This window comes from Carcharhinus amblyrhynchos, chromosome 14 (genome assembly GCF_965287045.1).
Source record: "Carcharhinus amblyrhynchos chromosome 14, sCarAmb.v2.hapA, whole genome shotgun sequence".
Classification (NCBI taxonomy): domain Eukaryota; kingdom Metazoa; phylum Chordata; class Chondrichthyes; order Carcharhiniformes; family Carcharhinidae; genus Carcharhinus; species Carcharhinus amblyrhynchos.
This window is the reverse complement of record NC_137337.1, coordinates 62,791,366-62,807,003: the sequence shown is the minus strand read 5'-3', so window position 1 is coordinate 62,807,003 and position 15,638 is coordinate 62,791,366. Positions and strand designations below refer to the sequence as shown.

The 15,638-nt window shown below is 41.8% G+C and overlaps 1 protein-coding gene across 3 annotated transcripts in view; it reads left to right on the top strand.

The window, feature by feature from the left end:
* Positions 1-4,213: 4,213 nt before the first annotated feature.
* rad51 (RAD51 recombinase) overlaps positions 4,214-15,638 on the top strand; it is a 70,919-nt gene continuing 59,494 nt past the window's right edge. Inside the window, exons 1-2 of one of the 3 annotated variants that reach the window (XM_080202032.1) lie at positions 4,214-4,357; positions 9,222-9,303. In XM_080202032.1, the coding sequence (XP_080058158.1) occupies positions 9,223-9,303 (81 nt within the window). In that variant the 5' untranslated portion in view covers positions 4,214-4,357; position 9,222. Of the gene's footprint in view, positions 4,358-5,693; positions 5,710-9,200; positions 9,304-15,638 lie in introns of those variants that run through there. The other 2 variants (XM_080202031.1, XM_080202033.1) reach the window with 2 other exon arrangements.

Below are 15,638 nucleotides of genomic sequence, written 5' to 3'. Positions count from 1 at the left end.
CATTTTAACTTCTGGGTCTCATTAGCATTTGACAGGGCCATCTCCTGTTCAAAACAGGTGAGAACAGGAACTTGGGTGGGTGCTCAAAGTTGCCACAGTCCCAAGGGAACAGTCTCTGGAATAAAGACAGTGTTGGGTGTGTGTGGCTGGTGTTTAAGGGAACCCCACCCCCCACGGAATCCACCACCCCATTTCTGAATCTCTATAACAGAAGTCTCCTCAGAAGTGCTCCCTGTTATCGATATATGGACCATTCAAAATAACTTTTTGGAATTTACTTCATGAGTTGCTCACAATTTGGCGACATCTTCATCAGTTATTCTATTAACTTTGGTGGTTCTAATTTTTTTTTTAGTCTTCTTATTTTGAAAGTTTTTCATCAGTGGTCATGAATTTTCTTTATAATATAAACACAAAATACTGCAGACGCTGGAATCTGAAACAAAAACAGAAGAATGCTGGAAAATCTCAGCAGGTCTGACGGTATCAATGGAGAGACCAACATTTTGAGTCTGGATGGCCCTTCATCTGAGCATTTTCTTTATCTCTCTACGGTCTTTACAACAAACTTGTATTAACTCAGCATAGGACGGGAGATGAGCCTGGACTCTAGTTGGGCGAGGGGAGGGTTGTTCCATTTTGGGGATGGCTGAGTTGGAAGGGGCTTGCCGAGTGCAGGCCTGCACAGGGGCAAGACCAGTAGGTAAGTGGGGAGGGGAAGATTCACTTCCCTTAACCTCAAAGGGAGGGATGGACAAGCCGCTCCATTGGTGCAGAATCTGCGGTCTGGGCTCGAACGTTCACAACCATCGTCTTAAGTCACTCACTTCTTTACCTCAGAATAAATGAGTGATGCATGCCCTCTGCTCATGGCTAGCGGCTGTCTGTTAATAAGCTGTGATTCTCTCTATGGCCTTGTTACCCTTATGAAAGCAGAGTTCTTCTCTATTTTCACTGAGGCTTAACCACTCAGTTGTATAGGTTCATTATTATCTCCTTTATATGCTATATGCCTTTTTATATAAATCTAGAATCTCATATACTCTTGCAGATTTATCACTTGTCTTTACTCCTTTAAAGATTTATGTTCTTCTGCTCATTTTAAAGTTTTATCAGATGGTATACTTCCTCTTGTTATTCTTCCTCAAAAAAATCAACCCAATCTTTTTTGTTTAAAATTTCATCTGATGCTTAGATACTTAATCTGCTAACTTTTATTCATCACTCTTAAATCACTTGAAGTCCTCTTCATAGTTAGCCAGAGTCCTTATTTTTATGTTGCCTACAAAATTTGATATTGTATACATTATATCTAAGTTCATATCATTTATCAATGTCCATATCATTTAGCTATACTGATATCAATGGTCTCAACACTGATCTTTGGAGGACACCACTCTACATCTGACCAATCCAAAAAATGTCTACCAACTGCTACCCTGTTTTTCAAGTTTTTAAAAAATTAATTAATTCAAGCAATGTGGACCTTGCTGGCAAGGCCAGCATTCATTGCCCATCCCTAATTGCCCTTGAGTTCCTATCTTTGTTGCCACACTCCTGTTAATAATATGCCTTCACTTCAATGCCTCCAATGCAGCATCTTATTAAATGACTTTTTGAAACTTGCAGCAAAGTTGTTTAAGAGAACTACAAAATAAGCACTCCAAATCTGTTGGATCCACAATATGTTGACAATGAATGGTAACAAGAATGCTCATGAATGGTTTCTAGATTTAATCATTGGCCTTCTTGTAATAATGCTACTATCATTTTCAAGGTGAAGTAAGCGATTTTTTTTACCCATATGTTGACTTCATGATGCAAAAGCAAATTTGGCCATATTCCTTAAAACCTTAACCAACTGAGAGTAAATGGATGCTTCAATAGATTTAGGAGGCAAGTGGTTAAATGATGTTTTGGCTTCCAAAATTAGAACCATAATCATACTTGAACATCGTATAGCTTTCAATCCCTCATATATCTGCAACATGAGATCATAATTTTTCTCATAATACATGGTTTGGACAGGAAATCACAATTCCTTCTAATAAATGGCTCATGGTGTTCTGTAGCACAGAACATATGTTAACCTCCAAGAGGTCCTTGGTTTATTTATTTATTAGTCACAAGTAAGGCTTACATTAACACCACAATGAAGTTACTATGAAATTCCCCTAGTCGCCACACTCTGGCACCTGTTCAGGTCAGTGCACCTAACCACATCTTTCAGACTGCAGGAGGAAACAGGACCAGCCAGAGGAAACTCACGCAGACATGAGAAGAACGTGCAAATTCCATATAGACAGTGACCCAAGCCAGGAATCGAACCTGGGTCCCTGGCGCTTAATGTGCTTCCGTGTTGCCCTAGGTAGAAAAAGATAGATTTTAAGGGGGGTCTTAAAAGGAGGTAAGTGATATGGAGGGATGTAAGGAGTCTGGGGCCTTGACAACTGAAGCTACAACAATCAAGGCAGGTATGATTGGAAATGCACAACAAGCCAGAATTTTGGATCAAGATTATGGAAGGTAGAATGTGGAAGATCTGCAATGAGTACATTCGAATAGTCAACTCTGGAAGTAACAAAGGGACAGGTGAGCATTTCAGCAGCAGACGAGTTGAGTCAGTAGCAAAGTTGAGCAATGTTACCGGGGTGGAAAAAAGTGATCTTGAGAGTTGGCATGAACGAGGTCAGAAGCTCATCTCAGGATCAACCTCGGTTGCACCAACATCACGAAAAATGATTATCTGATCCATTCAACCTAGGATGATCTGGTTTTTCTGGGACAGTCCCACAGTGCCCTGAACATTGTTCAAATGTCCCCCCACTTCAGCCTTTTCCCTTTTTGGCCAACTTCAAATTATGGCAATGGGAACAAGGTGGTGGCAAAATAATGATGCAACCTGGGCAGTGGGAGGAACTACCCTGAAATGACTGACAGCTGGACTTGCACTCCAGGAACTCACAGGACATCTGTCTGGGTTACTTTCTCTGGTGTGGTTTTGACAGCAACACTGAGGAACCATGAGCTCACTGATGGCGGATGACATTAGCAGGTGACATGTGGCAGATGGTGCAGCTTCAGACAGAAGCTTGTACTCAATGAGGGGTAGCCAATGAGGTTTCACTGAAGCTTTACCTGATGCAATTTTTCAAAGCCATCTTGTCTTTTGGCTAAGATGAAGTGTTAGTTCAAGCTGGGGAAGGGATTTAATGCCTCATCCTGTCAGCTTGGGTCTTGTTTGACTGAGCCTAAGATGGGATGCAATGCCTTGTCTTGTCAGCTTGGATCTGGTTAGTCCCTGGTGTGGGGACTATAATTGGATTTAATTTGAACTGGCTTTTTTAATTAAAATTAAAGTTTATGTTTATTATTAATGTCACAAAGAGGCTTACATGAACATTGTATTGAAGTTACAGAGAAAATCTCCCTTGTTGCCATACTCTGGTGCACAGAAAGAGAATTTAGCATGGCAAATCCATGTCCAGAGCACCCGGAGAACATACAGATTCCACAGTGACCCAAGCCGGGAATCAAATCCAGGTCCCTGGCGCTGTGAGGCAGCAGTGCTAATTATTTTGCCACCCGAAAGTACCAAACGAAAAAAATGAGGTGGCCTGAGGAGAGAGAAACAGTCCAATGCCACATTAAAATTGCGCACAAGTACAGACTCTCATCGCTCTTTAAATGTGAAACTCTCAAAGGCAATTCGAATGGGCAATAAACGGCAGTCTACCCTACAATATAATTAAAAAAAACTTCGATCAGATCAGTGTGAACTGGTTTTGACTTTTGAAAATCTGTTCACCTTGTTTCATGCAAAAAACATTACGCGATCCATTCATGCGAGGACAGTGCTTGGCTCAAGCCGGCTGTCCAACTTGCTGCTGGCTTTAGATCGTCTCTCCAGGCGCGCCATGGGGCCCAACCGCCCCCAGCTGGGCGCCTGCCAGTGGGCGGACAGCACGCACGCGCGCTGGTGTGGGAGGGCGGACCGCGCGCGCGCGCGCCCACGCCGGCGGGGGGGGTGGATAACGCGCATGCGCGCCTGTGCGGGTAGTGTTGGCTAACCCGCACGCGCCGTCGTTGGACAGCGCGTATGCACACTGGTGTGCAGCGTCGGTCAGCGCGCACGCGCGCCAGTGGGTATCGTTGGGTAGCGCACGCGCGCTGGTGTGGGGGTCGGACGGCGTTTGGCGTACGGCGTGCGTGCGTCAGAACGCCACAGTGAAGTGGCGCGCTTTATGGAATAGTCAACAGTCCCACTCGTGAGGCGGCGCGAGAGTCGGGGCGGTTAACCGAGAACGGCTGGCGTGAGCGGAGGGCGGTTGACTGTCCGTCAACCTCTTATTCCGAGGTAAAGGAGTGAGTGATTTCATGCGGTGGCTGTTGGCCGCTGCGACCCACACTGCTGGAGCGGTTAGCCCATCCCACTCTCTTGGGATTAAGGGGATTGAAGTTCTCCTCACCCGGGCCGGCTTGTGCTCGAGCCGAAGCGATCATCGGCAATAACAGAACAATCCTCTCTCAACTAGAGTCCAGGCCCATCTCCTGGTTTGTTAACTGGTGAAGTTAACTAATGCAAATTTTTAGTAAAGCAGTTCCGATCGACATTCTGGGCCGAGGATCCAGGAAGAGAAAGGAGTTGGCCCACTGGACCTTAATAGAAAATAAACTAACCATCCAACTAGCAAGAGTTTGACTTTGAATGCTGGCTGCGATGTATGCTGTAGTTGAATAGTCTCCAAGATGGTGTCTCCCAGCCAAAAACCCCTTTCCTCCTCTGTTGAGGTTCTGGACCTCAGTGCTCCAGAGAGGGATCAAGAACATTGAAGAACACCAACATGGGGATGGTGGACTCGCCGACTATTTTAAACCATTTGTTATTGTTTTCAGTGAAAGCAGGATTATCAGATTCAAATTTGACATTGTTACCTGGTATCAGCCACATGACACAGATTATATGGAGACAATGGGGTAGAAGGTTGTTGATTTTGTGGCCATGGATCAAGTGTAATTTAGACCAATTTCTGGATGCAAAATCCTGAACTTAATCTGATGCACTATATTGAGCCTCACTTTTTAAGTATCACGTGTCCACTGAAATCAACACTGGATTGATTTAAATATAGAAAAAGTGCCCATGACCTGTTCATTCTTTACTCCTGTGCTTGCTGGCTTACTTTGCACCCCCTGACCCCGAATCATCTAAAAAGTCTGAAAACACCAGGTTTTAGTCCAACCGATTTATTTGATAATAGACTCACAAGCTTTCGGGTTAGTCCCTTCGTCAGGTGAATGGAGAGTTCTGGCCTCAGACAGAGCATATAAAGCACAGACATCCTGAGATTGCGAAACGTGCTAGAGAAATAAATTTATTTTCTTCCTCCATATATGCTCTGTCTGAGGCCATTCACCTGACGAAGGGACTAACCCGAAAGCTTGTGAGTCTATTATCAAATAAATCGGTTGGACTAAAACCTGGTGTTGTCAGACTTTTTACTGTGTTTACGCCAGTCCAATGCTGGCATACCCACATCATGCCCAAATCACCTGACAGTGCCTTGTTTTAAATCCCACATTATTGTTTTCAAATGCTCCATGGCTTCGTTCACTGACATTTCTGTAACCGCCTCAAGCCTTCACAATTTTTCTCCTCCAAAGCTGATCTCTTGTGCATTGCTGATTTTAAAGGTTTCACAATAGGAGGTTGGTACCTAAAGTGGCTTTGGCTCAAAATTCTGAAACTCCTTCCTGAAACCTCTGCCTCTTTTTTTCCCCCTGCCCTATCCCTGGGTTTTAAGATGGTTCATTGAAACTTCCTTTTGTCTGAATGTCCTGACGTCTATCCTGATATCTCCTGTGGCTGTTTATTATGCTCTAGTTGAATCTCTCAAGTTGTTTTCCTAAGTTAAAGGTCCTACATGAATGCAAGTTATTGCTGATTGCTGAAGAAGTGGTAGTGAAAATGTGTCCCTCGGCTCCAAAACACCTCAATCTCCTTAGAATTAGAATTTCTTGATCTTTCATCCTATTGTAGTTTCATCAGTACCTTTTATAACCCCCTGCCCTAAATCCTGGTCTTTAGCACTATTCATCCAGCACCATGTCTCTCCACATTTCCTGTCACTGTGGTGTACAGTTCAAATACATTAGAATCTGAAAATAGGGGAAGATTTGATAGAGCACATTGTGAACTAGGTGGAACTGTTCTGCAGTTGGTGTTTGACACTCCTGAATTAAAATTTATTATAATTTATTTGGGCTATATTGGAGGAAGAAAATAAATCTATTTCTCTAGCACGTTTCGCAATCTCAGGATGTCTGCTTTCGCAGCAATTTAAGTCCTTTTTGAGGTGAAGTGACTCATTTTAGTAGATTTGTGAACAGCTTCATCCCAAAAGCAACCATGAGTTAGAACACTAAATAATCTGTTTTGGTAATATGGTTTACAACAACAACAAATTTTAGTTATATGGCACATTTGATGTAATAAAACATTTCAAAGCATTCATGGGATGTTATAAAGCAAAATGTGGCACTGAGCCACCCAAGGTGATATTAGAGCAGATGACCAAAAACTTAGTCAGAAATAAGTGGAGAGGTTTAGGGAGGGAATTTCAGAGCTTGGAAAACCCCAGAGTTTGAGGCAACACCCCTGCTTTGTGAATGGTACAATTGGAACTTTTATTCCACCCAAGAGTATCAGTAGGCCTTTCGTTTAATACCCTGAAAAAGGACACTTGTTACAATAAAGTACACCTCCAGTATTGCCCTCAAGTGTCAGTTTAGACAACATATTCAAGTTTATTGAAGTGCTTAATCCCACAATTTCCAGAGTTTGATGGGAGAAAGATACTAATTTGCCATTAATATAGAATAGGCTGTAGAGTAAATTTTCATGTATTTTGTTTATCCTAACAGTAGTTTTCCTCATTGTCCACAGTTGGTTCAGTCATAGCATATGAAATAATATAGTTCTCAAAAGTAATGGAATATTTAAACACTGCTACTATGCCATTAGTGCCACCCATGAATGATTTTTCTATTACATAAGTGCTGCATAAATATAAGTTGTTTAAGTTGTTTATTAGTGTCATAAGTCCGTTTACATTTAACACCGCAATGAAGTGACTGTGAAAACACCCGAGTAGCCACACTCACGCGCCTGTTTGGGTACACCGAGGGAGAATTGAGCATGGCCTATGCACCTAACCAGGAAACTGGAGCACTTGGAGGAAATCTGTGCAAACACGGGGAGAACGTACAGACTCAGCACAGACAGTGACCCAAGCAGGCCATCGAACACAGGTTCCTGGTGCTGAGGCAGCAGTGCTAACCAGTGTGCCTCCATGCTGCCTTATAATATAAATATAAGTAAATGTATATTTATATCCTATGATTGTTTAACAGGACCCATCAACTTAGAATAATTTTGGACAGCTTTATACAATAATAATTGGTAAAGCAGATAAGTATGACAATTTCTTCTCGTAGGTGCATCTGGAACAAGGGGTGCTAATCTTAAATTTCAAATTAATTTAATTAAATTTAAACTTAAAAAATATATTTGAGAAAGAGAGTTGGAAATTTGGATTAAAGAACAAGATGTCACTGCTGACAATGGCAGAGCAGGCAGAGGTCAACCAAATAACTTCTGGGAATATCTTCATAGGGTTGCTCTTCATTCTACTTCATTCTACTTTCCATTAATTTCCTGATAACCAAGTTTAGATTAACATCTCTAATTACAGCTGAGTCTCCGTTGTCTATCTCGAATGAGAACATTTCCAGTTTTTCAGTTGTCAGATCATTCCAATGTATCTCTGAGAGTTTTCACATTCCCTGTAGAGATTGAAATTTTTAAAAAGAAATTCAAATTTCCATTTAATAGCTGTAAGAATTTCAAGGTTTAAGATGCTTATGGTAACAAATTACTAAATTACTAAGTAAACACTATATTTGTAGGCAACTTGTATTTGAAGATGAGTGGATTCCCCTTATTCTTAGCCCAACTAAAACAGTACACTTCACAGGTATATTTTACACTATTCTTTAGATAGAATTCAGATTTCCCAAAATCAATCCAAAGTAATTTTCCGCTCCTGAGGGTTTGTTCCTGTTCATTTCTCAGCCTTGTAACTTATAATCTTCGAACTGCCATTCCCATGAGACTTTCGTATCCCAGAGACCATGCGTCTAGGTCAAGCCAAACTCTTCCAGCCTCATTTTAACTCTCCACAAATTTGGTCTCTTTGTCCAAGCATAAGTTTGCACTTGCATTCCCACATTGCGAATCATTGACACCCTTTTGCTCCTTCTTTTCTGGATCTGGGCAAACACAAAACATTGTGACGTTCTGGGAAACCCTGTAACCTTGGTCTGTGCAGTGGCTTCCTCTGCATCCTTCATCATGGCAAGGTGAACCACGTGGGTCTTGTATCTAAGTAGAGGTGTTAATTAGCTATGTTTGAAAGCCCAACTGTCTTTCATGTTGGACCTAAATGAAATTAAAGCACAACTGTTTAGAAACCAACATTGTCAACACTTCTGGGACTTTGGAGACCCTCCAGTCTCCACACACATTGCTACCATCAGTCTTTCTTTGATCTTTAATAATCAAATCACACAGGCTTATCATCAGACAGACTTCAAAACAGATTGCATGGCCCCTTCATTTTGCCTTAAATTTAAAGACAAAGCCTCTAAATATAACAATCTTATAAACACCGTAATTGTGAACGAGTCAGCGCTTCATGAATCTCTGTTGAACTTACCTAGAATGTATGCCTGTTGATGTTGAAGTCTTAAAGGAGCATGCGCACCATGTATTTCAAGTTTGACATTATCCAATTAATGATTCACAGGAACTATTGAAGGATTTCACATTTATCACCCTTACCTTCTCATTTTGATTTTCCAGTGAACTTCTTGAAGGTCTAGTTCCTCTCTGAGTATTTTATTTCACACTATTGTGCAATTCCTAATGAACTCCAAAGCTTATGATTCATTTTGGATAGGTCTGTGTTAACTCATTCACAGCTTTTCACAGCTTTGCCTTGTAGCAATCTATTCTGAGTTTAAGTACAACTGTTGGCTTGGTGCAGGGCACGGTTTGTGGCAGCAATGTGACAAAATTGTTGAAATGTTGATGCTATCTACATAATCGTTTGTCAGTTTTAACTGTTTTTAAATTTCAGCTTCTGTACTTGAAATTCCAGAATGGCAATGCAAGTACGAACTGAGGAGAATGCTGCAGTTGAAGAGGAAAGTTTTGGGCCTCAAGCTATATCTCGTTTGGAGGTAAATGTTACAAAAAAGTTTTGATAATTGAAGGAGCTTAATGCGACCCTTTTTCTAACTCAAGTACGTCAGATCATGTTGTGTAGCATTTACTAATTGGTTGGGTCTGTTTTGCTCATGACTTTACATTGAGACTGATCTGCTCCAATTTTTCAGTCAGTATTAAGATTTTGTTCAAGTGTAATGATGGATCTGTAAAATGTTTTTACTATATTCACTTAAGAGTGGCAAAGCATCCAGCAGTTCAGTTTAATTTCATGTGCTTTTTCTCTCCTCATCCTCCTTTCCCTCACTCCCCAAATCTGTAATGGCATTTTTGCTGATGTCAGTGCAATAAATTGTTCCTTCGTTTCTGTTTTTTGAAGCTGTTATTCCAGGTACCCACTTCAGGATCATACTGGAAGGCAAGATCAATCTGAGGATTCATTTCCCCATGCCTAACTATTTAATCAAATCCCTTTTCTCCTGCCTTCCATCTTTATCTGCAATACTTAATACAAAGGAACCATGGAATTTATTGTCTTAGATTTAAACCAAGTTCGTATCTGCTTTTGCCACCCTTCGTTCCCCCATTCCATCCTCATTCTCTTGTGGCTTGAGTCACTGTCTGTGTGGAGTTTGCATGTTCTCCCCATGTCTGCGTGGGCTTCCTCCATGTGCTCCGGTTTCCCCCCACTCTCCAAACATGTGCGACTCAGGTTAATTGGCCATGCTAAATTGCCCTTAGTGTGGGGGAATAGCTAGGGTAAATACATGGGTTATGGGGATAGGATCTGGGTGTGACTGTGCAATTTCTTTCCCATTTCCCCCTTGTGTTTACCATACAGTTGTGATGAAACCTACCTTTAATTTTCTTCATCATTTAGCTTCCCAATTTAGCAGTGTTAAAAGAAAATATTTAAATGAAAGGAGTATGATAAAGAATGACAAAGGAAGGAAAGATAGAGTATGAAACTAAACTAGCTCTAAATATAAAAAATGATAGTAAAAGTTTTTACAAATATATAAAGAAGAAAAGAATGGCTAGAGTGAATGTTGGACACTTGGAGGACAAGAGGGGGATTTAATGGTGGGAAACGAGGAAATGGCTGAGACTAAGTTTTTTGTGTCGGTCTTCACAGAGGAGGACACAAATAGCTTACCAAATATTAAAAACAGAGAGGGTTGGTAGGGGATGAGGTCCTTAATACAATTACTGTTACTAGAGAGGTGGTGCTTGGTAGACTAACGGGACTGAAGGTAGACAAGTCCCCGGGACTGGATGGAATGCATCCCAGGGTTCTGAAAGAAATGGCAGAAGTAATAGCAGATGCGTTAGTAGTTATTTATCAAAATTTGTTGGACTCTGGGGAAGTGCCGGCAGATTGGAAAACAGCTACTGTTATGCCGCTGTTTAAAAAAGGTAACGGACAAAAGGCAGGTAACAGGCCGGTTAGCTTAACATCCGTAGTTGGGAAAATGCTAGAATCCATCATTAAAGAAGAAATAGCAGGACACCTAGAAAAGAACGGTTCGATCAAGCAGACGCAGCATGGATTCGTGAAGGGGAAGTCCTGTTTGACGAATTTACTGGATCTTATGAAGGTGTGACTAATGCGGTAGACAGAGGGGAACTGGTGGATGTGTTTTTAGATTTCCAAAAAGTGTTTGATAAGGTGCCTCACAAAAGGTTGCTGCAGAAGGTTAGGGTACACAGAGTTGGGGGTAAGTGTTAGCGTGGATTGAAGATTGGCTATCTAACAGGAAGCAGAGGGTTGGAATAAATGGGTGCTTTTCTGGTTGGCAGTTGGTGACTAATGGTGTGCCGCAGGGATTGGTGCTTGGGGCCTCAACTGTTTACCATATACATAACCGATGTGGAGGAGGGGGCTGAACGTAGGGTAACAAAATTTGCTGATGACATGAAGATGAGTGGAAAAGCGAATTGCATGGAGGATGCAGGAAGTCTGCAGAGAGACCTGGATAGGCTGAGTGAGTGGGCAAGGACCTGGGAGGTGGAGTATAACGTTAGCAAATCTGAGGTTATCCACTTTGGAAGAAATAACGATAGGATGGAATATTATTTAAATGGTGAAAAGTTGCAGCATGCTGCTGCGCAGAGGGACCTGGGGGTCCTTGTGCACGAACCGCAAAAACTCAGTCTGCAGGTGATCAAGAAGGCGAATGGAATGTTGGCCTTTATCGCGAAGGGGATAGAATATAAAAGCAGGGAGGTCTTGCTGCAACTGTACAAGGCACTGGTGAGGCCACAACTGGAGTACTGTGTGCAGTTTTGGTCCCCTTATTTGTGAAAGGATATATTGGCCTTGGAGGGAATACAGAGAAAGTTCACCAGGCTGATCCCAGAGATAAGGGGTTAGCTTATGAGGAGAGATTCAATAGACTGGGCCTGTACTCGTTGGAGTTTAGAAGGCTGAGGGGGGATCTTATAGAGACTTACAAGATAATGAAGGGGCTAGATAGGGTAGAGGTAGAGAGATTCTTTCCGCTTAGAAAGGAAACCAGAACTAGAGGGCACAGCCTCAAAATAAGGAGGGGGCAGTTTAGAACAGAGTTGAGGAGGAACTTCTTCACTCAGAGGGTGGTGAATCTCGAATTCTCTGCCCATTGAAGTGGTGGAGGCTACCTCATTGAATATGTTTAAGTCATGGGTAGATAGACTTCTGATAGACAAGGGAATTAAGGATTATGGGGAGCAGGCGGGAAAGTGGAACTGATCCACTTCAGATCAGCCATGATCTTATTGAATGGGGGGCAGGCTCGAAGGGCTAGATGGCCTATTGCTGCTCCTATTTCTTATGTTCTTATGTTAGTATGCCTCTCAAGATCAATCAGTGCACAAGAGATAAGGGAGGTGATTAACATTACAACTGTTGGTGGCGCAGTGTCACGGGTGGCATGGTGGCACATCGGTTAACACTGCTGTTTCACAGTCCCAGGGATCTGCATTCAATTCCTGGCTTGGGTCACAGTCTGTGTGGAGTTTGCACGTTCTCCCCATGTCTGCATGGGCTTTCTCCATGTGCTCCGCTTTCTTCCCACTCTCCAAATGTGTGCGACTCAGGTATTGGCCATGCTAAATTGCCCTTCGTGTCGGGGAAATAGCTAGGGTAAATACATGGGGTTATGGGGATAGGTTCTGAGTGTGGTTGTCATTGGTGTAGAGTGGATGGGCCAAATGGCCTCTTTCTGCACTGTCTGATTCTATGATTGTTGCTATTGAACTAATAAGAAAACATGGATCCTGTAATCCCTCGATACACTGGCTTATAAACTGTGCCAAGCCAGTCAAACTTACAATTCATAATATATTTCTTTCCTTTTTACTGTAAATGTGTTTAATAAAACATTTTCTGAATGAGGAAACAAAGGTAGACTGCCTCTAAATCCATGGGTTCATCTTAACTGTAATACAGATGCTCAGGTGGTCTTCTCTGTTTGATGTGGGTTACGGTGGACTTCCTAGTTGCCACACTCTGGCACCTGTTTGGGTACACCGAGGGAAAATTTAGCATGGCCAATGTACCTAACCAGCATGTCTTTTGGACTATGGGAGGAAGCCGGAGGAAACCCATGCAGACATGGGGAGAATGTGCAAATGCCACACACACAGTGATCCAAGCCGGGAATGGAACCCAGGTCCCTGGTGCTGTGAGGCAGTAGTGCTACCCACTGTACCACTGTAATGTTCATTGGAGACCAATGAAAATTTAAAAGTTGTGGCTGAATTTGAAGTCTTATCTAATGCCGGTGAAGATGAGACAACTTCAAGTTCATTCAAGCTGGAGTGAGAAGGTGAGACTGTTGGCATTCCTTGATTTTGAGATGGCTCACTGAGGGGCACTCTATCGCTATCTATCTATCTATCCTGACTTGGAACTATGTAGCATTTCCTTCACTGTCGCTGGAACTGCCTTCCTAATAACACTGTGGGTGTATCTACACCACATGGACTGCAGTAGTTCACAAAGGTGATTCACCACCAACAATAAGTGCTGACTGACAAAATCAAAGTGAAACAGCAAAGCCAAATTTCACTTTGATAGAGCTGTCAAATTATTGCCAGTGCTCGGAATTGGAGGCTGCTCTCCCCCTTTTTGAGAGAGAAAACTGATTGGTGGTAATTTTAAGCTAAGAATCACTACACATCAGGCAAGGAGCAAGGTTCAGCAGGCTGGCTTTCATGAATAACCTGTGTCCCGTGGACAAAAATAAATGTTCTGTGGAAGGATCATGTGGACTTTAAATATTATTATTAATTTTTTATGTCTGCACAGATGCTGACAGACCAACGGAGTTTATTATTTAAAAACTTGTGGCGTCGGGCACAGACTCAATGTTTATCCGCTGCAATCGCTGTCGACTAAAACAAAGTACTATATCTTTCCTTCCACTTCTTCAAAGAAATTGACTTGTACTCATTAAAAATTTCTTGTGTCTGCTCGTGAAATGATAGGATCTCATTTTGAGGTACAGTTTACAACTTATTGCCAGTTTTTCAATATCTCTATTTACTTTTGAATATCAAAAATGGCTTCTTGCTACTGCCTTTATGTGGACTATCCCTGGTGCACTCTTGATGAAGTTAATCTAACAATCTATTTTTAAGCCTTGGAAGAAAAATGGCTCTTAAACCCACAGGAGAAAGCTTTAATTTATACTATTCGTTTCTACATGTAAAATACTTCTGCAGTTTCTCAATACATATTCTTTGAGCCAATCATGGAATAATTGAGCACTTTACTAAACAGCACATCCTTGCAAGCTTTTTAACCGATTCACAGATAACAAACTAGAAATGAATCCATCTTCGTGGGAGATCTTGAATGAAGACCCACAATGTGCATGATCTGCTGTCTTTATAGAATGGGATATCTTAATATTGGCTAATTTTATCATTTGGTCTTCCTTGCTCAAAGACCACTTTGTTCTCTGCTAGTGCTTCTCCAGTGACGTATGTACTGATTCGTTCTGCAAGTAGCTTGATCTAGTTTAGCTGTATTTTCTGAAGCGTACTCCTTCCCATCAAGAAGACTGTTCCCTCCTACTACTACCTGTGACCGGTATTAGGGTGTATTACCATATTATAACCTAAAGTTAATTTCACCTCACACTGAAATACTGTTACGGGAGTAACAAGTTAATTTTACACCGGTTTTGCATAAGAAAATGGCCCTTAAACCCACAGGAGAAAGCCTTAATTTACACTCAGTTCATTTCCTTCAGAGGGAAGGAATGCCCTCCCTCCGAAAGAGACACTACTGCAGGTGTATGAGTGATGATGTTCATTTGTTGTTATTGTGAAGGCAGAAAATAAATTTTGAGCCCTTTAATTCTCATCTTTCATGTGCTGTTTTACTTGTTTTCTGATTATAGCTCTTGACTATTGTGCTTGATAATAGCAATTTTTGTTTCCATATCTAACATATCTATCACATTGGTTTAGCTCAGTTGTCTGGATGACTGATTAGTGATGTAGAGCAATGCCAACAGCGCAGGTTCAATTTCTGTATTGGCTGAGGTTATTCATGAAGGCGAGCCTGCTGAACCTTGCTCCTTGCCTGAGGTGTAGTGATTCTTAGCTTAAAATTACCACCAATCAGTTTTCTCTCTCAAAAAGGGGGAGAGCAGCCTCCAATTCCGAGCACTGGCAATAATTTGACAGCTCTATCAAAGTGAAATTTGGCTTTGCTGTTTCACTTTGATTTTGTCAGCCACGGCTGTTGCTAGTTCTAGCTTTGGTAGTGTTTTAGCTAATGGAAGAGTAGCTTAGGTGCAGTGTGTTATGGTTGCTGAACTGGGCTGCTTTCCACGCCCTCAGTGGGTGTGTTTTTCCTCAAGGGTTGCCTTATACACGTCTGTGCTGGAACTACTTGACTATTTGACAGTTTGGAAATTTTCACTGCTGCCTCAGCCTTTCCATTTGACTGAGGACAATATGGAGATAATGTGTAGTGCTGAATTTCCTAATCATTTACAAGGCACCAGAATTCTTTGCTCAGGAATCGAAGACCATTGTCACTCATCACATGTCATAATAACTGAAGTATGGTTTCAGACGTTCTGCGATGTGACAAATCATTGACATCAGCTTGTCTAATTACCAATAGTATAAATAATTGTCAATGTTGACAAGGTAGTCAGTTCAAAGAGAGGTCTATTCCAAGTTTCATCTATGGTCTTTCTGGGATGTCACAAGCTGCTTTTTAGTTTGCATAGCCTGATGTTCATTATAAGTGCTGCACTGACTAATATGGGTTTTGATCACATTGCTTATGTTTGATTGATGGAGCACTTATCTTGCCTTCCTCAGACTAGACTCAATTCCTTTACGG